The sequence below is a fragment of the Vicugna pacos genome, chromosome 17 (genome assembly GCF_048564905.1).
Source record: "Vicugna pacos chromosome 17, VicPac4, whole genome shotgun sequence".
Taxonomy (NCBI): Eukaryota; Metazoa; Chordata; class Mammalia; order Artiodactyla; family Camelidae; genus Vicugna; species Vicugna pacos.
In genome coordinates this window covers 12,781,176-12,805,920 of record NC_133003.1, presented here as the reverse complement: position 1 = coordinate 12,805,920, position 24,745 = coordinate 12,781,176, and the positions used below count along the sequence as shown (strand labels likewise).

Below are 24,745 nucleotides of genomic sequence, written 5' to 3'. Positions count from 1 at the left end.
AGAAAAATAGCTAACAAAAAAGTTAACAACTGAATTAAAAAATGGGCATAGGCCTTGAATGGACATTTCTCTAAAGAGGATATACAAATGACAAATAAGCCCATGAAATGATGCTCAGCATCACTAATCATCTGGGAAATGCAGATAAAAACCACAAAGAGGTATGTCACATCTATGAGGATAAAAAAAAAAAAAAAGCCCAACCCAGAAAATTACAAATGTTGGTGAGGATGTAAGGAGATTGGAACCCTGTTCATTGCTGATGGGAGTCTAAAATGGTGCAGCCATTGTGGCAAACAGTATGGTGATTCCTCAAAAAATTAAAGATAAAATTACCATATAATCCAGCAGTCTCACTTCTGGCTATATGCTTAAAAGAAATGAAAGCAGGGACTTAGATACACTGAAGTTCATAGCAGCATTACTCACAATGGGCACATGTCCATCAATGGATGAGTGGATAAAGAAAATGTATATACATACAATGGAATCTTATTCAGCCTTTAAAAAGAAAGAAATTCAGACATATACCAAACAAGAATGGACCTAAGATTTATGTTAAGTGAAATAAGCCAGTTACAAAGGGCCAAATATTATATGATTCCTTATATATGAGGTACCCAGAGTAGTCAAATTCATAGAATCAAAAGTAGAACAGTGGTCGCCAGGAGCTGGAGGGAGAAGGAGATGAGGGGTAACTGTTCAATGGGTACAGAGCTTCATTTTGGGAAGATGAAAAAGTTCCTAAGATGGTGATGGCTGCACAACAATATGCATGTATTTAATGCCACAAAAAATTACATTTAAAATGTAACCATTTAAAAGCTGGTCAGATGGTAAAGTTTGTGTTATGTATATTTTACCATAAATTAAAAAAAAAAACTCTAGGGAGACTGAATTCTAATGCGTACATGGAGTAGAAGTCTGAAAAGGAAAAATGGAACAGAAACAAATTTCTCACCAACTCAGGTTGATGAGAAAGAAACCTTAGTACAGACATAAGGTGGACAATAAACAAACAAATACTTCCCTGGGAATTCAAAACCACAGCTCTGCCTTCACATAGATTTGGGGTTTAAATTTATACAACATAACTTGGTCTGAGAAATGCAAACTGGAAAAAAGTAACACAAAGTTTGGTTCTCAGGTAATGATGCTCTGGGGCACTTGGTAGAAGCAGAGTCTTTGCAATGGGATATATTATTGGAAGAACTTACACTATAAGGACGCCCATTCACTCAACACGGATTTGTAGATTCAATGCAACTCCAATCAAAATCCTAGCGAGTGTTTTTGTGGAAACTGATTAGCTGATTCAAAAATGCATACGGAAATGTCAAGGGCCCCAAATGACCAAAACAATTTTGAAAAAGCAGAGCAAAGCTAGAAGGCTTACTGCCAGATATTGAAACTTTTTAATAAAGCCATTACATTTAAGGCAGTGAGGTACTGGTACAGGACTAGCCAAGTAGACCAATGGGGCAGAATAGCAACCTCCATGTAAATGGCAAATCCAGCCGTCCGATTTAAGGCAAAGGTGGCAGCGCAGCACCATAATCAATCTTGACCCCTACCTCACACCGTACCAAAAAAGCAATTTCAAGTGGATTATAGACCTATGTGTAAAAGGCAAAGCAATAGCATTTCTAAGAAATAATACAGGAGAGTCCCTGCATGCGTGTGGGGTAGGCAAAGACTGCATAAGGAGAGCATAAAAGCACTGACTGCCACAAATGAGAAAATTAATTAACTGACTGCATTCAACAAGAACTTCTGCTAAGAAGAGGCAAGGCACAGCATAGGAGAAGATAATTGCAATACAATTATCTTTTAAAGTAGTCATAGATCTAGAATATATACAGAATTCCTACAAATTAAAAAGAAAATGACAGATAACGTAATAGGAAAATAGGCAAAAGATCTGAATAATTACTTTATGAGAGGACATTCAAAGGCCCCAAAGCATAACTGCTAAACACATTAGTCGCTGGAAACATACAAGTTAAAGCTGCAGTGCAGTACTACTAATCACCTACGAGGAAAGCTGAGACGAGAAATACAGACAATACCAAATGGTGGCGGGATGAGGATCAGATGGAACTCTTATACACTGTTGGGGAGAGAATAAATTGACAAAGCTACTTTGGAAAGTTGACAGTATCTACCCACGCTGAACGTACATACGTACACCGTACAACCTAGCAGTGTTGCTCCTTTGTATACACCCAACAGAAGGGCCATGAGGGGTACGTATAAGAATGGTCAAAGCAGCAACCAAAAGCAAGAAACAATCCAAACGTCCATCATGAGCAGAGTGCACAGACAGTGGTCTACTCATACAGCGGTATGCTATGCAGCAATGAAAATGAAAGCTACTGCTGCATGTAACGGCAGAGATGAGTCTCACAACGTAATTCAAAGTGAAAGAAGCCAGGGCATAAAAGAATATGCATTGTATAATTCCATTTATATAAAGTTCAAAAATAAGGAAGATGAATTTATGTTGTTAGAAGTCAGAATATTAATCACCTTTGGGAAGGTAGTGACAGAAAAGGGTATGAGGAAGATTCTGGGGGTGCTGATAACATTCTATTTCTTGATTTTTGCATTGGTTACCTACAGATCAAGAATTTATTTTCTGAAATTTCATTAAGCTGTCATCTTACAATATGGGCACTTGTTGGAATGATGTCATACCTCAATAAAAAGTTTACAAGAGAAAAGGCTATGAGAGGATCTTTCTAGAGAGTACTGTGTCAATGAGAATAAAAGACCTTCGAAGGGTTTACTTCCAGACTAAGCAATTCTACTTCCCATAAAATTATTCAAAAATATATTCAAATGTTTATGTATCAGGAAGCACATTTTGATATTTTGGGGAGATGCGGGGCACATCCTCATGGTTAGGGACTTCTTGTTAGCTCAGAAGGTGGTCCAGGTTCAGAGAGAACCATCCAGGAACTGGGGGGACACCTAGTCCATAGCTCCAGGGCTGTATCACGCTTCCAAGATCAGTCACATGCTGGTGAGTCTATGGCCTATCTTCTTGGGCGTGCAAAATAGCTAAGAGGAAATCTCACTGCAGTCAACAGCATAACTGAAAGTCCACAGGGAGGAAAACTCAGTTATATTACTGGAACGTCAGCTTTGATTACTGAAGTTCTCCCAATGATGACATTTGCAATCGGCCGGTGACACAGTCAACTAATCTGAAGCAGGATGAGAAAGTAAACGACGCTTCATGCTCACAAATGCTGTCAACATTTTGGGTGTTTCATATATTCTCAGGCCTTAGAAAAAAGCCATGCCAGTCGGGAGTTAGCATCCCCCTGCTAGAGACTGGGAAGCCTAGGCTCCGAGAGGTTAGGCAGCTTGCCCACAGACACAGCGGGGGCAACTGATGGGAAGAGATGTGAACTCTTGTTTATTTGACCTCAGACCCTTCATATCATCAAAATGTGACGTTGTGTCATACAAGTGATGGCAGACGGCACCTGTGCACCAAGCCTGCAGGCCACATGAGACCCTAGTAAGACTTCCATGCAGTCAACAGGAGAACAGACATTCATTGCAATAAGAGATGCTGAAACATGACATTTTTCTTAGTACTGAATGGTCTCTGTCAAACACTTAGAAAACGCACTAGGTTGTGGCCTTCCTGGGAGAATGTGTGGAAAGACAGAGGGGTGAGGTTCGTTAATGGCTTTCAAAGTCTTTCAACTCACCTAGTTTTATGAAAAACAAAACCACATAAACTACATTACAACTTGTGCTTGCCAGAATTTACCCTGCGGAAATTGTGTGGGGGTACCCAAGGTCCAAGACACAGTTCTTACACAGGGGCCTGGCAGCAACTATCTGTGTGATCTTAGGCAAGTCACTGCCTCTCTCAGGGCCTCGATTTACTCAACAAAGAAAAAAGGGGGAGGTATTTAAATAACCTTCGAATACTCTGAACACTTTATCGATCTGGTATAAGCTATGGGTCCTTTCCCCAGACGGTGCGCACGTGCGTGTACGTGGGCAATTTTGAAAGTTCTGGCTGTTCACATGTATCTGCGGACCTCCAGAGAACATCCCGACCCTTGACTTGAAACACATGGAGTAGTAATAATGGGCATGTAGTCATGTCTAGAAAAAGAGCCCTTATCTTTTAGAGATTCAACCTGAAATATTTGTGAATGAAATGCTCAGATGTCTGGAATTTGCTTCTAAATGATCCAGTGTGTACCGAGAGGGGTGGTGGCCGTGGTGGGGGTAACAGATGCAACGAGATTGTCCGTGAGTTGATAACTGGTGCAGCCAGGGGATTAGGCACATGATGATGCTTTATACTGCTCTCTCTCCTTTTGTGTGTGTTGAAGTTTTCCATAATAAAGTAAGTTCTACACAATAAAAATTATCCATAATTAAAAAAAACCCAGAACAGATCATCTCTAGTGTTTCCAATTCTAATATTCTATGATTTGGCATTCCAAAGAATCCGCATAGAAAACTGACTTTCATTTTATGTGCTCAGGGCATTGAATCATGATCATTCTTCTAATGGATCCTGTAGACTAGAGGGTTTGTTGTGAGCCGATTTTCTGATGGTTCTGTGATATTCCACTTAATCACTTTCATAAATACACTTTCGGGGAAAGAATAGGAGGACCAAATGCAAAGAAGATGGACAAGAACTGGGCTTTAATCATTTCACATGATAGTGTGGCTCAATCCATCGTCAAAGATTTCTTAAGATGAGAGGAACAAAATACAGCTGCAAATGCGTTTTCGTGGTGTAGAAAATACTCGGTCAGGATAACAGATGCAACAGAAGGATGTAGAATGGAACACGGGCATGAGAGACGGGTCCACGGGGGCTGAGAACTTGTCCTCCGGAGCTATGCCACCCAGGTCCCTGTCCTTGCTACGTCACTGAACTAACTCTGCAGTCATGGGTGACCTATCTGAGCTTCCCCTTTCCCACCCATAAAAGGGAAATAATAGCACAACTTCCCTCAAAGGATTATTGTGAAGGGTCAGGTTGTGCCCGACACAGAGCAATCCCTCAGCAGACGCTCACCGCTGTTCTCTCAATGACGTAAACAGACAAAGACAAAGACGTGATCAAAGTATTATCGGTAGTTGCCTCTCGATTGTGACCGATGGGTGATTTTCTTTTCTTTTCTTTATTTTTTTTCTGGACTTCTCAAATTTCTACAGAGAGTATTTGTTACTCTTACAATCAGAGAAAAAAATATTTTGAAAACTTGGAGTGAAATCTAACCACCAAAACAGATGAACAAATACAACAAAACGGAAAGGGACTCCCAGATACAGAGAACAAACCAGTGGTTGCCAGAGGGGAGGGAGGCGGGGGGAAGGGGTGAAAGAGGTGACGGGGGCTAAGAGGTACAGACATCCAGGTACGAAACAGGTAAGTCACAAGATGTAACGTACAGCACGGGGAACATAGTAATGTTGTCATAACTCTGTATGATGAATAATCTATAAAAAGGTCGAGTCACTAGGTTGTACACCTGAAACTAACATGAATCAATCATGATTTAATAACAGGAAAAGAAAAAAACTAAATTTAAAAGTCTTTGGTGAGAAAGTAGCTTAATGCCCCGAGGGGCCAGAACCATGCCTGTCCCACACAGTATGCTGACAAACACACCACTTCAGAGGAGAGGGAGGTGGGCTGACTCCCAGTGCCTTGTCCCCATTTTCCTCGCCAGCCATCTTCAAGGCGGGAGACCCTTGTAAACGCCAGTGAGCCTTCCAATGTGGCATTCCCGGTGGAGAATGAACAGAACTTTCCTCTGCCTCTTTCATGCCACCCTGCTCCCTCACCACACATCCTCCACACCAGCAGTTTAGCCTTTTTTGAGAAGCACGGGCCCTTGGACAGTGTCACAAACGCTAAGCCAAAAATTTGTTTCATATTCAGGCACACAATTTTGCTTTCAATTTCTTGGGGTTCATGCCCCCGTCCCCCATAGCCCATCTCCACTGATGGAGAACACCTAAGCCATGACAGCAGATTTAGGAAGGTATAAATACACTTGGAGAAAAACTGACGTGTACAAATCTGACACCATAAGCCAGATAAATTGGTGGATAATGAAGGGTATTACAGTATTACATATGTAGCTCTTGCTCTGCCAAAGAATTTACATTGAGATCTATAAATAGCGAGCCCATACAGTGTGTTTGCACCATGTTGCTGTCTACCCACATGCTAAGCCCTGAGAACAGACCTACTACAGAGCAAGAGGCCCAGTGCAAAAACTCGAATGCTAGTTTCACTCTGGAGTTTAGCTGTATTCATTGATAGTATTCCAGATCCCCTTTGAAATGGCCACTATCTCCTATAGCTTAGGTGATTGAATGTCAGTGATGGACAATGATGAGACACCCAGAAACTTCTGGTCGGAGGGGCAGTGGTACACATGTGTGGGTTGTGAGACTGCTTTGGAGTGAATCATCGTGCGAGACAGATTGCATCTCATTACATCAAGAAGGATAAAGGTAAAAAACATTTGCGTCCTTAGTCTGTACCGGGATGGATGTTAGCTCATCTCACTACTCCTCATGATGATCCTGGAAGCTGGGGCTTTTGCCCCATTTCCAGCTGAATTTTAAGAAAGGCATTTATCAGAAAAATAAAATAAAATAAACATAATGCAAAGCTCTCTCTTGGGTTACCATCCCTTGATGGTTAACTCCTGGAAGCTGGGGTACGCACAGAGAGCAGCGTCACTTAAACTGAGAGCAACTAAGGTATGATTTGGAACCTGCTGGTGTGTCAACGGCTCCCAGGGATGTGTGAGAAGGGAGACAAGGATGGCAGCTGTCTGTGCCACCTCTGACCTGCCCTCCTAACTGACATTGTCCTTTCCTCCATTCCTACTTAAGGACTGCCCCACATTTCAAAGACGCCCAAGGAACTCAAAAGGAAATCTGGATAAAGAGCCAGGAGTCCTGCACTTAAAAAAAAAAATCCATATAACTACAAACTCCATCTTAGGGTTTTCACTCCCAGCTCACATGCCATTTGGCACTGCACTGCTAGCAGCTGCATTTTACTTGATTCTTTTCCAAGATTTCCAAACATGTGCCTGGCACCCAGGAGAGTTTCAGAGGAAGCGTAACTGACAGAAGTGCTGCGGGCTTGGTTTTGTGTATGTTAACTTTAACTCTCATAAATGCAAGTGTAAGTTCGAATATTAACTTCCACAAGAAGAACATCAACTTTCCGGCAAACGCAGTCTTGCCCTTTGCCTAGTCTTTTTTTTTTTTTCTTCCCTGTAATGAGTGCTATCTGAAGTTAGGGATGAGCTATTAAGCAAAGGGTCTCAGGCCCTTGGGATACAGACAACACTTTGCTGGTCCACAAGGGCCCCAGCTTTTCTGGAGAAGTATCCCTGGCTGTTTGTCCCTCAGCTTTCAGAAGCTGCCTAGTATCTACTTGCGCTTTGGACACACACAGGTTCAAACCACAGAACAATCACGCCATCACCACCCAAGAAAGCGACCTGAACCCGAGGCGACGTGAACTGCGGGTGCTCGCTCGGAGAAGCCCAACGCAAAGCCCTGCGGCTGTGTGGGCAGCAAGGGATGTGGTCCAGCATCAGGAGCCGGACCAAGTCTCAAGGCAGATACAGTCCTTAAGACCTGGTGGAACTAGGGACAAGTCTCAGCCTCCGGTGCCAGCGTCAGTTCGGAGGAAACAAAGGTGGACAGAGAGGAGAGGAGACTGAGTTTGTGTTTTCTTGGGGCAAGTGTGCGCGGTACCTTGGATTCCTGGCTGCTGGTGGATGCAGGAGAGGGCGGCTGCTCGGCGCTCGCCGCCTCCTTGGGCAGCCCGTCCACGCCATCCTCACGGGCGCCGCTCGGAGGGATCATCGTGGCGGCGCGGGAACGGTGTTAGGCTCCCGGAGGAACAGCGAGGCTCGCCTTCCTCGGCTCGCCTTCCTCGGCGCGCCTTCCCCGCCGCGCCGGCTGGCTCAGCTCCGGATGCCGGGGACTCCCATCCTCGCCCAGGCGCCGAGGCGCCCTCCTCCGGCTTCGCCCCGACCCGGGCCCTGCCCACCTCCCCCCGCAACCTCCGCGGGCCAGGGGAGGGAGCGCCCGCCCCGCGCTGCCAAGCCCGCGGCCACCTCTCCTGCGGCCGCACAGTTGTGGCAGCCACTCGGCAGCGGGCTCGCGGGCTCGGGATGGTCCACCCGCCGGAGAAGGGGGTGGGGGAGGCAGCTCCGGGGCGGGGCTTCGCAGCCCCCGAGGGAGCGGCTGGGCAGGAGGGGGCCGCGTCCTCAGGAGGCCCTGCGGGGAGGCAGGACGCGCACAGTAGGGTGGAGACAGGGGATGCTTTAGGAAGCGGAGGGAAAATTCAGACCAAACCCCGAATGACTCATCCAGCCAGGAGGGACCACCTGCAGGAACTCCCTTCTTCTACACTCTGAGAAACAGCGACTCAAAGGGAGCTGGTGACTTAGCTAAGTTATTTATAGGGCTCAGTGACGGAGGAAGCCGAGATGGGGTTCCCCGGCTTGAGCGCGCTCCTCTTTCCTCTGTTCAGTTTTGGAATAAGGCAAAGAGATACTGCAGAGGGGATGTGCCCTAGTTTTGTTGTGCATTTCAGGGTTAAGCCCTTCACGTTTTTTACTTTATTTAATCCTTAGGGCCAACCGATTGGGCTGGGTAGTATCTCTCCCATTTCATAGATGGGAAAACTGGGGTTTTAGGGAGGCTAAGTAATTTGCTCTAAGTCACTAAACTGTAAATGATGGAACTTGGATTTGAACTCATTTTGGCTTCAAAATCCATGCTTTTTTGGACTGTGGAGCCTCAAATCTACACACACACATACATACACACACATTTTCCATGAACTGTAATGAGGAAAAGCACAGGATAATGAGTGTGTACAAATGCAGCCTGAACTAGTGTGGGGCCACAGGGAGGTTTTCTAAGGAAGTAAAGGAAAGCCCCCCAGGGTCCATGGGTAATTCCAGTCTTAGTGGGCAAGCATATTGGGGCTTACAATAAGGCACTCTTCATCTCTGGATTTTATTTTAAGAATTGAAGAGCAGCTATAAGATGTCATCTTCCATTTTAGTAAGTGCTTAGCTTTTATTAACACTAGTCATTCTCCAATAGCATAAGTTTTTTTTCCCCTTTGGGTTTTTTTTTAATAGCACTATTCACAATAGCTGAGACATGGAATCAACCTAAATGTTTAAGACAGAGGATTGGATAAAGAAGATGTGATATATGTAAACATTGGGATATTACTCAGCCATTAAAAAGAATGAAATAATGCCATTTGTGGCAACATGGATGGACCTAGAGATTATCATACTAAGAATTAAGTCACAGAGAAAGATATCATATGATATCACTTACATGCGGAATCTAAGGAATATGGCACAAATGAACTTAATTTACAAAACAAACAGATTCATAGACATAGAAAACTTATTGTTACCGGGGAGGGGGGAAAGCAGTGGGGGAGGGATAAATTCCGAGTCTGGGATTTGCAGATATAAACTCCAATAGCATAAGTTTAAGTGTTGTCCCCTCGAGAGAAATGTTAAACAAGCTAGTATATCCTTCCTTCTCACTCCACTCCCATCCTAGTAACAGAAATCCTTCGTCTGATAAATCATAGCTACCTTCCCTAGGAAACTGTGGAATTACCTGTGGTTGCCAAAACAAATCAAGCCTTTAGTCATGCGTTTCTTTCACATAAATTCCCTTTCTATTTCATTTTTTGTTATTTAGCTAACTTCTTTTCTTCTTCAAAACACATCCCCAAACACTTATTACTCCTGAAATCTTCCCTGACTCCTTTAGTCTAATTTAGATTTCCAAACCGATGCTGTGTTCTCATGGTTAATAGGGAAGAACAAATCTGACTCCATATTAGATCTGTTCCTTTGGCTTTAACCCTGTGTTCTATCTCCTGTGCTTAGTCATGTTGGTTCTGCACGTTTTGTAAAAGAGTGTTGCCAATAGCCTGAAATATACAGGATAACCCACTCTCAAGGCTCTGATCTTTAAGGGTCTCTTTTCCATATAGAGATAAGTAGTTGCCGAACAGAGAATAAGGTTTGTCTTGTTGGAAGTTTAGATGAACATCATGACCTACGTGAACAGCTGCAAGGACAAAGGATTCTGACACCAAGAAGTCTGCACCAACCAACCATACCCTCCTCCCCTTCTCAGTATAAAACAAGCCTGAATTCTGACTTGGGTAAGATGGTTCTCCAGGAAATGAGTCCCCTACTTTCTTGGTCTACTGGCTTTCCAAATAAAGTCGTAATTCCTTGCCCCAACACCTCATTTCCAGATTTATCGGCCTGATGTGCAGTGAGTGGAACCAGTTTGGACTCAGTAACAAATTTTGAGGAAGCCAGCCGGGGGCCCTGCTGCTCATGGCCAGGCAGCTTGGGAATTTTGGGGTAAGGCCCAAGCAGCTGCCAGGACCACTTGTCCTGAGGATCTTCCCTTCAAAATGTTCCAAAAGGGCACCAGCCGCCCCAGTGCTTGGAAGTTGGAGCAAGAAATTGACATCTGGGAGCTGACAGGCTCCATACAATAGGTAGGATAAGCTGCTCTGGTGTGTACAGCTGGAAACTGTTTACCTCTATGTTTGGGGCTTTTTTCTCTGGAATAAGCCAGTTTGTTTTGTGAGTGGGGTACCCTGCTGGAGAGACGAAATAGTTGCTGGACTTTTACCTGATTTGTGAACCAGTTCCTTGCTTTCTTTGGATGCTAGCATTTGTGTGCATTGCTTGTATATTGTTTGTCTTGTATTTCTGTCTTTAAAAAATGCGGAATATTTCAACTCTCCCGAAAGAAAGTCCTCTGAGGTGCATTTTGGATAAGTGGTCTGAGAATAACTAAGAACCCATGCCTAAGAGGAAGAGGAACAATGTGTGGCCATAGTACCTGCCCGGATCCCTACAAGGGGTTTATGCAGGTTAATCCCCATATACTGCCACTCTTGCCATGTTAATTAGACCATTTGTGTGGTCTCCTGTGTCACTGGTATATGCAAAACTCCAAGACCAGACTTGAGCATTTAGTCAGAGTTTTCTATTTGTCCTTTGGGTTTTTCGCTTCATTTTGTTCTGGTACTATTTCTCCATTTACAGACAAGTCAGTTTTATGATACTTAAATTTTTACTGATGTCAAATAGAGGAAAGGAACAGGAAAAACAAAAAACGAAACAAAACAAAAGCTGTCTGTTCTTGTCTGAGAGAGGGACGTTCCCAGGAAGAATATAAAGGTTCCACCTGGTTCCTAAAATCACCAAAAGCCCCAGCCCAGAATTCAGCCCTGGCGGTTGATGCCACGGCAAAAATGATTAGAGAGGATCAGCTGCTATTTATGATTTTACGATAAAACACTGAGGAATGGTGGCCTTTGAATGGCTCTATACAACCCTGCAATTATAGACATTCTTTGAAAAAGAGGGAAGAATGATAAACTTCCCTATGTGCAAGCATTTGTGCTATTACATTAGGGAAAGTAAGAAAAGGAAAGGAATGACAGGATATATTGCTTCAAACCTTAACTCTTTCGGCTGAGCTCACTGTCCAAAGTATCCACCCCCCCACTGCCTCCCGTTCCTGAATAGTCAGCCCCAATTCCCGACACTGGAGCTCAGGAAGTGGTCGGACTGGCTCCCTTGCCTTATAGGGATCAATTAGAAAATCCTGTGTTAGTTCCTGGGGCACAGGGACCTGGTCTGGTATTGTCATCTAAGACCTGACAGGGCACCCAGTCTGGACCAGGAACCACTCCCAGCACAGGACAATTTCCCCTGCTCCACTATCCCACGGGGGGCCTAAATGCAAACAGCCAGCAGACTGGGTTTAACAAAATTAAAGAAATCCAGCAAAACTAAATGAAGACCTCCCTAAATTTTTGGAAAGGATTTATCATCTGTCTATAGCAGATCCTGAGGCCCCTGGAAATGCTAGAATGGTAAATGTAAGAAAATTGCAAAAAATTAGATGATACACTTGGAATGAACCCTTCTCCACTGGTAGAAGTTGCTTTTAAAGTGTTAATCAACAGGGAAACACTTATTCTGGAAACCCATCACTTTACCCAAGGTCACCCTATATTCTTCACCATCACCTCACTCAGCTCATGTTTTGGCTTCCTTGGTCCTAAGCTGTCCCTCTTTGTTATAGAGAATTTTAATTTACCAGCTGGATATGTGGGACTCGTACTCCTGGGTTTGGCATGATCCTAAGCCATTTCTTCACCACCATGGGGCCTACGTGGTGATAAAATGCCACATCTAAGGAAGTGGCTTCTGGGTTTTGGAAACTTAATCACAGCATGACGCTACATGCTCTTAGGACCTGCCTTAGTCTTGCACATTAAGGGGTAATGGCCCTCCAGGAAGTGCAAGGGAAACACCCAGGTGGCTTTCAAGAGAACCAATTTTTGTCCTAAACTCAGCAGCTTCCATTAACTTGGGTTCCATGATGTGCTGTTCTATCCTTGGACTCTTTTCCCCAAGGAGGCTGAAAAGAAAGGAGTCAAGCAATACAGTAATTGGTATGATCTTTGGAAGTTATGCTTTGACTTGCTGGTATCTCTGGTATTTGGAAAACATCTTTTACATATTGGAGCAAAATTTATGTTTGTAGCAGGAAGGTTTGTCTCAGGAGGAATTATAATTCTCTTTGGTGTATTGGACCAAGTTCCAGAAGGACCAGGGTTTATTGCCATGTGTTTTCTAGGGAGAATAACTGATGCAGTACTCGCATCTTCCATCTCTGCAAAGCCATTTCCAAATAGTGTGGCTGCAGTACTGGGAAGGCTTGAGACTTCTTCTAGCCTGGGACTAATGCTAGGGCTTCCCCCAGGTGGCTTCTTCAATCAATCCTTTGCCTATGGGGTGCCTTTTATTTTTCTGGGATACACAGTTACCCCTTAACATGTATATTTCACCTAATTATGAGTCTGATTCAGGAAAACAATTGGGGAAAAAAAAAAAAGACAGGAACCTCTCATGTGGTAGAAGTTATATAAGAAGACCTCAAATCAACGACCTAAATTTCTGCCTTAAGGAACTAGAAAAAGAAGAGCAAAAGGGGAAGGAAGGGAACACTATAGTTAAGAGCAGAAGTCCTGTCTTCTAGGTCACTAATTTGTTCCTCTGCATTATCTACTCTGCTTTGCACAGCCTTTAGATCTGTTCTCATTTCAGCCAATGAGTTAACCAAGTCTACTTGGTTCTTCTTTATAGCTTCGATTTCATTTTTGACATATTTTATATCTCTAAACACTATCTCTTTTAGTTTCTTCAATACTTTGATCACTCCTTTTTTGAAATCTTGATCTAGTAGGCTATGGATGTCTATTTCATTGATCGTTCTTTCAGGGGATTTCTCTTGTTCTTTTAATTGGGAGGAAATCTTTGCAAATGAAACTGACAAAGGCTTGATCTCCAGAATATATAAGCAGCTCATATGACTTAATAAGAAACAACCAAACAACCCAATCCAAAGATGGGCAAAAGACCTGAACAAGCAATTCTCCAAGGAAGACATACAAATGATCAATAGGCACATGAAAAAATGCTCAATGTCATTAATTATCAGAGAATGCAAATCAAAAGTACAGTGAGGTATCACCTCACACCAGTCAGAATGGCCATCATTCAAAAATCCACAAATGACAAATGCTGGAGAGGCTGTAGAGAAAAGGGAACCCTCCTACACTGCTGGTGGGAATGCAGTTTGGTGCAGCCACTGTGGAAAACAGTATGGAGATTCCTCAAAAGACTAGGAATAGACTTACCGTATGACCCAGGAATCCCGCTCTTGGGCTTATATCTAGAAGGAACTCTACTTCAGGATGACACCTGCACCCCAGTGTTCATAGCAGCACTATTTACAATAGCCAAAACATGGAAACAGCCTAAATGTCCATCAACAGATGACTGGATAAAGAAGATGCAGTATATTTATACAATGGAATACTATTCAGCCATAAAAACCGGCAACATAATGCCATTTGCAGCAACATGGATGTTCCTGGAGAGTATCATTCTCAGTGAAATAAGCCAGAAAGAGAAAGAAAAATACCATATGAGATTGCTCATATGTGGAATCTAAAAAACAAAAAAATAAAGCATAAATACAAAACAGAAATAGACTCATAGACATAGAATACAAACTTGTGGTTGCCAAGGGGGTGGAGGGTGGGAAGGGACAGATGGGATTTCAAAATTATAGAACAGATAAACAAGATTATACTGTATAGCACAGGGAAATATACACAAGATCTTATGGTAGCTCACAGAGAAAAAAATGTGACAATGAATATATGTATGTTCATGTATAACTGAAAAATTGTGCTCTACAATTTGACACAACATTGTAAAATGATTATAAATCAATAAAAAAGAAGAGCAGAAGTCAACTGAATTAAAAACAGAATAACAAGAGAGAAAACCAATGAAGCCAATATCTTATTTGGGCCTGTCGTGTGGCCAGCAGAACGAATCTGGACTCTGAAACAATGGCAACCTTCCCTGAGTGATCAGTGACAAAGTCCCCTGTCCTCCCGCGGGGCTCTGAGCTCCACTCGGCCAGGACCGCGCCGAGTTCATCCCGCTCCTCAGCCCGCAGCTTGTGGTGAGAGGAGACTGCTCCTGCAGCCCCCTGAGCTCTAAGATGGCCTAGGCGCTCATTACTCCAATTGTCCTGAGCACACTGAATGGAGAAAGACCCTGGATGCTTCCAGAAAATGCTGGAATTTAAAATCAAATAAGCTTCTTGATGTTGAAGATTCTGTCTGTATTGGTTTAAGAGAGGATCTTAAACTGCGAGCCATACTGTCTGAGAATGTGGGGTTCACTGGTTTGTGGGGGCAGGGGTCTGCACAAAGGTCGTTAGGTCCACAGATCCTCTCAGGGAACAGAGGCGCTTTCTCTGAGTCTGTGCACTGTTGGCAGAAATGGGGGGCGCAGTCTGTGTAGGAGGCCTTGAGGCTGGAGTCACAGACACTGCTGCTGTGGGAGCCAGATGATCATGCTTAATTTCAGGTCCTGGCGTGATGAGGGTCCTCCCAAGCGGTCATGAAAGCCAGCCTTAAGCTGGTACTGAGGGGACACTGATGTACTGAAAGGGATGCCCAGAGGACGCTGCAGAGGACTGACAGGCTCCATGAACTGGAGGTTAGTGGATGGTAGACCAGTAAAGTGATTCCCAGAGGACACCTGATAAAGCACTGATATCCCTGAGCGGGAGTCTACTTTTTCATGGTCCTGCGGGAGATGCCCCTTCAGGATGAGACTGGGGTGAGACCTCACAGAAGACTGGAAGTCCTGCTTTAGAAGCTGCAGTGACATTTCAGCCATAGCTGTCAGGATGACCTCTTTTCCACTGGAGGTTGGGAAATTCAAGTTCCAGAGAATTATCCTAAGTCTCGAGCCAGCAGCAGGACCCTGTGACTTTTGTAGCTTCCCTTCATGGTCCATTTCACTCTGGTTACTGGTTAAATATCTACCCAGCAGGAGTGGGAGGCATGCAGAAATTTATCCTCATACTTGAACTGGAAGCTTCCACTCTGGGTTCATTTACTCATTTGTTAATCTGTAAAGACAGCAAAGCCCTCCTCCTGATGGCATGTGACTGCCTTTAACAGTCACACTGCCGAGCAGAAGCTTTGAACTTTCCCCCGTTGCTCTGCCCCAAGTTTGGGTAAAGCAACTGGACCTTCATTCTGTGGACTTTGGCTTCTTGTAGAGCCACTTGGTAAAAAGATCCTACCAAGCCTACTTTAACTAGAACAGCCGTGCTTACGAAGGGTACAAAAGAGAACAGCAAAGGAAGGAAAAAGGGGGGATGGTCAGACTGTCCAGGGGTGGAGAACCGACAAGGAGAAAGGAGAGGGGGTCTCAGTGATGGAGTGGCTCTCCTTCACCATCTGATGCATCAGAGTCATCATGGATAATGAGATATATGAGAAGGGCATAGGGTTTGGCAATTAGGTCCTTGATAATAATGGCTAACATGCCTTGGGCTTCTCCTATGCTATAGACATTTTTCTATATGATATTTCATTTAATCTCTACAAAACCTTAACATGATCAAGATAGTTATCCTAGATTCCACCGTGAGCACGGGGTCAGGATTTGAACTCAGATGTATCCCGCTCCGGGGTCGAGTTTTGGCTCTGCTCTGCTGGCCCCCAAACAACAGCAGAACCCGGATTTGGTGAAGAGGCAGCCGGTCTTCAAGGGAAGGAGAGATGCAGCCTGAGAGGCAGAGGCACGATGGAAGACGCAGGGAGAGTCTTCACAGAATGAAGGCCTGCCTGCTCCATTCTTTTACCATCACTTAGTAAGAACCACATCTACACTTCGAAGGCGAAGCCGAGGGGCCAAGACAAACGAGGCGTTCAGCCTGTAAGGAAGGGCCGGGAGTCCTGCATCCATTGTCACCCTCTGGCTGCCCCGATGCAACTGCCTTCAAGCCCAGAGAAATCCAGTGCTTTGCCCCAAGTCTTACAGCCAACAACACAACAACAACAACACAACAGCCCCTACTCTGAGCAACTGTTCGTGCCAACTGCAGTCCTCACAGCAACTCAGGACGGGTCTCTCCTCAGCACCACAGCCCGTCTTTAAATTCGGAGATTCGTCAGGGTGAGTATGATCCGGCTTACATCCGTACCACCTTGTCTTTTCTAAGTGTCTTTTCTAATTAATAAGAACAAGAGCAACACGAATACTGAGGTAATATCTGAACGGCACCGTTGGCTGCACCGGAATCGTCTCCCACTGGAGACGCCTGGAAGAGGGCACGAGGTCCACGTGGCACGCAGCTGCTTTCTGGTTAAGGTCTGCCTCTTCTCTCTAAACAGAGCAGACATGGGCTGCTTCTAGCTGGTCGTAGCCCCTGTGAGATGGAGGATGACGTGAATCTTGATTCTCCGTTTAGTGGAAGGGCCATGAACTTAAACTCCAAATATTCCAGCTCTTCCACTGAAAAGCAGTGAGAACTTACACAATTGATTTGATCTCAGCTTTGGTTTCCTCAAGTCCCGAAGGGCTAAGAAGCCCTGTGTGAGCTGTGTTTTTCTGTTCATTACAGCCAAATGCACACACAGTTATCAAAAGCGGATCTTTTCCACATTTCTGAAATTATTAATATCTCCTATCTGAGGAGGTCACAGGCAGGAAATACCTAAAGTTTCTTCTTGGCTGGTCATTAGCATTTCCCTTTATGTATTCTCTTCCATGCGTTCAGGGTCACAGTTTTAAGAGGCACAGGGTTCAGCTCACCCTGGCCTTTCTGCTCTTCAGAAATGCCTGGTCTGTTCCCGCTCCCAGCTTCGATCTTCGCTGCTGTGCCCTGCAGCTGAGAATCCACCCCCCCACCCCATCATTCCCCATGGCCAGGAGACCTCGGCATCCAACGGCTGAAACATCCTGCTTCTTTCCCTTCTTGCTCGGTGTCCTTTAGAATGTAAGCTCCGTGAGGTCAAGGGCCTGGTCTCTCTTCTTCATCACGTATCTCTGACATTTAGGTGCGTGTACAATAGGTGCTCAGTGAATGTGTGTTAAACGAATGAAAGATCAAATGTCAGTGCTGGAGAGGAACTTGTAGATCAAATAAAAATCTGTTTTGTTTTTATTAGAGGGGAAAATGGAAGCTCACCTACGTTAAATACTTGTCCAAAGTCAACTAATAGGTGGTACAATGAACCCGTGTCTGCTTACGTGCCCACCAACCCCAACGGTCTTTGCTTTATTCAGCTTTGGAACCTATGACCAACCTGCCAGCAGCACACATTTTTTCTCCAAGTCTTCAAACTTATGGTGATATTATGCATAGTATTGCTAAAGACTCATTTCCAAAATAAGAGCTTTATCATTATTCAGGCACTATTCAAAAAGAATATGGAAGAAAGTAAAAACCTTCCGAAATTCCCTCACCTTCCAGAAATAACTATTAGAGATTTTGTAAGCCTCCTTCTAGAAGCACCTACATATATGGGTATGTTCTAGATTTATATATATTTACATAAAAATGATCTCAGGGCATGAAATGTTTTTGTAACTTCCTTTCCCTTCAGTAATATGCCATAGAGATCGTTCTGCATCCATGAATATACGTGTACATTATCCGTTTTAATGAGTGTATATTCCACTGTATAATGCCCCATGATTTATTCATGAAGAATCATTTATGCTTTTTGCTAAGGACTGTTAGAGAGCAATTAAAAACTCATTCTCTCTTATTCTTACATATCAACTTGGAAACATAAGTTCTATTAGCCCCATTCTATAGATGAGGTCAGCGGAAGCCTGAGAGGCGTTATGACCTCCCTAACAGGACACAGTGGGTGCGCAGTAGGGATTCTGGCCACATCTTCAGACTCTGAACCTCAGGCTCCCGACATGTACATCAACTGTCTAACTTAGTGTGATCGCTGCTGTATGAGAGGCCTGCACGCCGGGTTTGAGAGCACAAGGAGGGAAAGGATGGTGCCCACCAAGTGGAAGGGATGTTCTGGAAGGTTCCAGTGGAATCTGAAAGGTGGCCTACACTTTTTCTGGACGGAATCTTCAGAAGAATGTACAGTATCAATACAGACATGGAAGGGTGTTTGTGTAGGGGTGTTCTGGTTTGGGTCTGAGAAAACCAGTTTCTTTTCTTTGAGACTGACATTTACTGATCACGGAGACCATGCTCAAAAAAGGGAAAGGCTGGAGAAATTCTCTGAATAATAGTTTTAGGTGCTTTTACAAATGGCTCCTGGGGAAAGTTGGATCTCAGTCAGCCAGGGGGGGAATAGCATTAGTTAGTAACAGAAGGAAGAAACAAAGCATCTCGAGGATTTCTGGAAGATGAAGTGGGCCGCAGGGTAAGAAACGTCAGTGTTCAGAGAGTTCTGAGAGACACACAGAGAATCCTCCTGCCAGGAAACCAGACACAGAGCCCTGGTTCCCTGGGAAGCAGGAACCCATTTGGTAGATGGGGCCCTACAATTCAAATATATGTGTAACTTGCACATGGACAACCTCTAAAGGATTATGAATATTCCATTTATGCTGTTAATTGCGATGCATCTTAAATGTCACCCCTTGAAGACTGACGTTCAAAACACAGAACGGGAACTCCAGCAAACACGCATAATAGCTCCTGCTCTTTATCCATAAAGCTTAGCACTTATTTTGAACTATGCTCTAAAAGCTTATAGAGTCATGCTGAGGGGGCCAATGAATCTCAAAAATTCTCTTTACAATGTTTTCCAGGGAGGGATTATGTTACTGCTCGGTCCTTCTGCCTTCTGGAACCCTCTGTGTTCCTCCATTAACTCATTTGGCAGCCACAAGCCATCCGTCAGGCACTTGACAATTGGCCTGGAAAAGATGACTCAGGCTTTAAGCCTTAAATGCCCGTTTCTTCCCTCCATAGCCAAGGCAATCTTAGCCACAGTGCCTAGACCTAGGAAACAGATCTGTCTTTAATTTTTGCAGAGTTGGCCAGAAAGATGAGGATTTTGTCTCCTTAGTTAATCATGATAACTCATCAGATGCAGGGTTACAGTGGGAGATGGCATCGATGGACTGGTTATTTAACAGGCCTTTGGAGGGGGTGGTTGCCTGCATCTCAGTCCCGTTTCCTCCTTGAAATACACGCTGCTGAAATGCCCAAGTCTACCACATCATGTCCAAGGACACTGAGGAAGCCCAGGCTGGCTAGTGACTCTGTACTGCGTGGGATCACTGAGTTCCTTAGATTGCAGTGGGAGCTGCTCATGTAGACCATGAGATACACACCTGGATTTTAAATAAGATCTGCTCTGTTTTACCATTTGTTTTTCCTCAACACCACTTATCTAGCGAGTCACCATGTCTTGTTGGTTCTGCCTCTTGTGTGGACATGGGGTTAAGGAGTTATTATGGATTTGAAGGTATCTGAGATCATTAGAAAATGAGGTAGAGATGTCTAAATAAGTGAAGTCCTTATTTTATTCACTGATTTATTTATCGACAGACGCCAAGACCTGCTGTGCACCAGGCACTCCATGAGCTGCAGGAGTAGAGAGACGTAAGTGCATATTCCCTGACCCAGAGGGAAAATCCAGCTTAACAAGGAAGGCAGAGCTGGGGACGAAGAGTAACCATGTGTATGAAGAGAGGGCCGTGGGAGCCGGGGGAAAAGAGAGCTAACTCTATGGAGAAGCGAGGGGGAGGTTCACCAAAGGGGGAAAAAATTAATATTGGAAGGAAAGTGGTAGTTTTCCAAAAGGAGCAGAAGAAAAGTCATTCTTGGCATCTTAGGATGAGTACACTTCTCTGCTTATATTTCCCGGGGCTATTTGTTTTATTATTGCTACTTGGGGGGTATTGAAGGGACCTAGAATTGTCACCATTTTCCTTTCCCATTGAATTTGTTTTGGTAATTGTCCCAGTATAACCCTATTCCCACTCAAAATTCCCTTCCTTTAATGACACCCACTAACATGTTTTTAAAATATATATTTCAGATACGTATGCATATTGGAAAATATGTGGAGTTAATCTGTGTGTATGAGTGTTTTAAATTGCATAAAACATATTGTGTGTAGCATATTTCCTCTTTCTAACTTATTTCAGGAAACAGTTTGATTTTTTTAAACTAGATTAAAAGTAAAATATGTAAAGATCATTTAAGATGGATGAAGGCCATGTTACCGAACATATCCTCTTTCGTTGTCATATAGAATTAGGTTGTGTGAATCTGTCATAATTTATTTAATTCATCATCTGTTGATGGTTAGGTTGTTTCCATCATGAACAGTACTGCTTTGGACATTCCCGTATGTGGCTTTTGATGCCAATGCATAAGCAGGAATTATGGTTCTAGCTGTTTTCTCCAGCATGGCTACTGCCTTATTTTAAATCTTATCACTGTGGCTTTATTTGCAACTCACTGATGATGAATAAAACACCTTGTCATGTGTTTATTGGACGTTTGCATTCTGTCACAGAAGGAGAGAAAAAGAAGCCAGACAAAAAAGAGTACCTATTATATTACGTAATTTATATGAAGTTCAAGGACAATGGTTACCTTTTGGGAAGAAGGACAGTTTATAATTGCAGAGCAGGACTGCGGCTTTCTAGGGGGCCAGCTCACTGAGCTACGCACGAAACACCAATTTAGACAGTTTATGAGTGGCAGATAAACGGTCCACATAAAGTGACGAGTCTTCCACTTGTGAGAAGATGGAGAAGATATACTTTTCCCTAGTCTTCCCACTAAGGACGGCTGCAGAACAAACACAGGAACACCCTGACAGGTGAAGAGAAGAAGGCAGACGGGCTCGGGATTTCAGGACCCAGGGACTGACACAGAGGTGAGTTTCTGGGAGTTTTGTTTTGCTGCATGTACCCCAGACTTGGAGCTGAAGGAGCTCGTAAACCAGAAATGCTAATGAGAACAGACCAAATAAAAAGGGCCAACGAAAAGCCTCCTCCAGAATATTAATAGGGCGCTCACTATCAGTTACACCCTGTACTAGAATTTGGGGGGTGCAGAGGTGATGGAAAGAGAAATGCCTGCTCTCCTGGGGCACCCGGTATTGCGGGGATACAGATAAGGCTGGAGTTTACTCTAATAGTGTGAAACACGATGGATTACGGACATTTGTAGCACCATGGTTCTACATCGAAAGATGCAGAATTAGAGGCATTTAAATTTAACGGGTGGTTGGGGAAGGTTTTTTCTGAGGAACTGATATCTCAACTGAGTCCAAAGGGTGGCTTAAGTAGGGGAAAGAGATGAGGGTGAGGATGTAGGTTCCGGGTGTTGTTGAGTGGGGAATCAGAGTGCTCCAGACACAAGGAACGGCTAAGAATGAGAGGATCTCCCACTCTTGAGTGTGATTTATTCAACGGTCAAGGCTGATGAAGAGCAGGGGTTTCGCTAAGTGTTTAGAAGATGAACGAGTGAGCAGACACATTAAGGTTTGTTTTCCTGTATCAGTGAACGTAAGGATATACAAAACCGTCACTTTCTTTGCTTGAGGAACTTGTGGCTATTCATCCGTCCTTCCGTCCATCCACCCACCTACCTACATACCTACCTTCCTACTTATATATCCATCCATCAAACTAGTTATTTTGCAATTATAGTTTCTAGATTAACTAGTTTTCCCACTCCAGGTGATTTTACTCATACAAAAAAAAATCTGATATTTTAGATAATCTGACTGAGTAGCCTACCTCTAAGTAAATGTACAATTTCCACTACATTTGCTTTCTTTTAATATTAAAAAACTTCCAGAGTCCTGTATCTGCCCCAAGAATCCTTAGGAAACTGGAGAAGCCATTCCTCTGTTTCTATATTCTTTTTCTGTTCTCTCCTTCTGTTTCTGTTTTATTCTTCGGTATTTACTTCCCCCTGATTCCACATCACACAGCCCCAGACTTTTGGGGCTGAAAGAGATCTCGGAAAAGCAAACCAGTCCATCCTCTGTACTTCACAAATGAGAAAACCGAGGAGGTGATAATGTCTATCCACGGTTATCCAACCTTCTAACCCTAGTTATTTCACCAAGTGACAGCCCCTGCATTTTTAAAACATTCTCTTCTCAATAGCCAGCCTTCTGGCCTCTACTGTGAGAAATAAAATAAAATAAGCACAGACTGTTTTGAGGGGTGTGGGGAGAAAATAATTTTTTTATATATATGCATCTTGCTTCATAAAACATCACCTTTGAGGCCATATTGATACTTTTAATTGAAGTATAGTTGATTTAAATGCTGTGTTAGTTTCTGGTGTACAGCATAGTGATTCAGTTACACATATATCATTTTTCATATCCTTTTTCATTAAAGGTTATTACAAGATATTGAATTTAGCTCCCTGTGCTCTACAGTAGAAACTTGTTTATCTGCTTTATATACAGTAGTGCGTATCTGTTAATCCCAAACTCCTAATTTATTCCTCCCCCCTTTCCCCTTTAGTAACCGTAAGTTTGACTTCCATGTCTATGAGTCTCTTTCTGTCTTGTAAGTAAGTTCATTTGTGTCATTTTCTTTATTCCATATTTAACTGATATCATGATATTTGACTTACTTCACTTAGTATGATAATCTCAGCTCCATGCATGTTGCTGCAAATGGCATTATTTCACACTTCTTTATGGCTGAGAAGTCCTCCATCGTGAATATATACACACACAATATCTTCTTCATCTGCATTGCTATTTCTTTACAAACTATACATGCACACTCTTGATGGGAAGTCCTATTGGGAGCTCTTGGCTCTTCACATTATATTTCGGGGGAGATGTAAATGACTGACTGGGTGGATTACTCTTAATTGTTATGATATGTAACAAAGGAATTATGAGCTGAAAAGTGGAAATTATTGGATGATGAAGATACACTGGGGAATCTCAAAGCTCATGGAGGGTTTTTTCCCCCAGGTTATAAAAACAAACTTCTAAAGGAAATTTTAAAATATTTTAGATTATTTCCGTTGCACAACCCTACACGGTGGACCAATTCCCAATTCCCAAACTCGCAAAAGCAGGCTAATTATAGAGCAATTACTGACAATGGATAATGACAAACTGTGAAATTCAAAGTTGTTTTCATCATAGCATCTAAGAGAAGGGAAACGAAGGCCTCCTGCACGTCCTCAGCGGCCCAGGCGCCAGCAAAGTTGTCTGGAGGTGTTGTGAGAGGGTCATGCGGCTGCTCTTCTTTTTAAGAAAGTGAACCCTTAGAAATGTGATCATTTTGAAAAAAACAAGGAGAGAAAAGTACTACCTCATACAAAAAACCCTTACAGTTGCGGAAGCGATGCTGACTATGAAAATACGACATGTATTTCAGTATCTGGGGACTATGTGACTACAGCCACACATGTATCTAACTAAAGAGGAAGCAGGCACCTCAGAAAAGAGGGATAATTTACAAGCCTCACTCATTAGAACAAACAGAGTATTGTAAAACCTCCACTCGTTCACTAAGAGATGACTCCATTGTTTAAAAATCCATGTGATTATTAGCAACAGCGGCAGAGACAAAATGCTAGTTTTTTCCCAGAATGTTAATTCCTTAATGTGCGTCTTCTTTTTTCGCAATAAACTATCTCTCTGATGAATGGTTTCCAGTCATTATTCTCCCACCTTCTACATGTCTTTTAAATTATTTTTCTCTCCAAAAATGTTAGTCCTCCCCCACCAAACACACATATCCTGTATTACTTCACCATTTCAACAGAATTCTGGCAAAATCATAATGGTATTTCATATTACCATTCCCCATCCTAAATGCCACAGAGTATGGACTAACCAAATACTTTCTCCCGTAGGTGGCCACCTCTTAACCAGACCTAACTGCTGACTGGCAGCACCATATCTTGACCTCTTCCTTGGTTCCAGCATCCTAAGTGTTGTCTTAACCTCCCCGCCACTTCCCGTCACACTTCAAAATTACTGCGTCATCTCCTCTGATTTAAAATTCTGTTCACTTACCTACTCAGGGGTTGAATGGCTTATTTCCTTGTTTCTATTGCATTTCAGTGACTCTGGAATCTCATGAGTAAATTCTGACTAGGATAATTAAAGACAGTCTAGACTACTGGGTAGGAACAGAAACAGCCAACTGTTTGGACAGTCTGTGACTCACTGGTTCCTCTAATCATAACCTCACACTGTTTCTGTGACAGGTACTGTCACACTCTAGTTTGCACATGTTCAATGTTCCTTCCATGG

The 24,745-nt window shown here is 43.4% G+C and overlaps 1 protein-coding gene across 3 annotated transcripts in view; it reads right to left on the bottom strand.

Annotated features, from left to right (window-relative positions):
• The window catches only part of STAC (SH3 and cysteine rich domain), a 200,596-nt gene that overhangs the window by 90,085 nt on the left and 85,766 nt on the right, over positions 1-24,745 (bottom strand). The window contains exon 1 of one of the 3 annotated variants that reach the window (XM_015236272.3): positions 7,783-8,201. The exons of 1 other annotated variant lie outside the window; for it this stretch is intronic. In XM_015236272.3, the coding sequence (XP_015091758.1) occupies positions 7,783-7,893 (111 nt within the window). In that variant the 5' untranslated portion in view covers positions 7,894-8,201. Of the gene's footprint in view, positions 1-7,782; positions 8,202-24,745 lie in introns of those variants that run through there. One more of the 3 variants, XM_006200631.4, reaches the window with a different exon arrangement.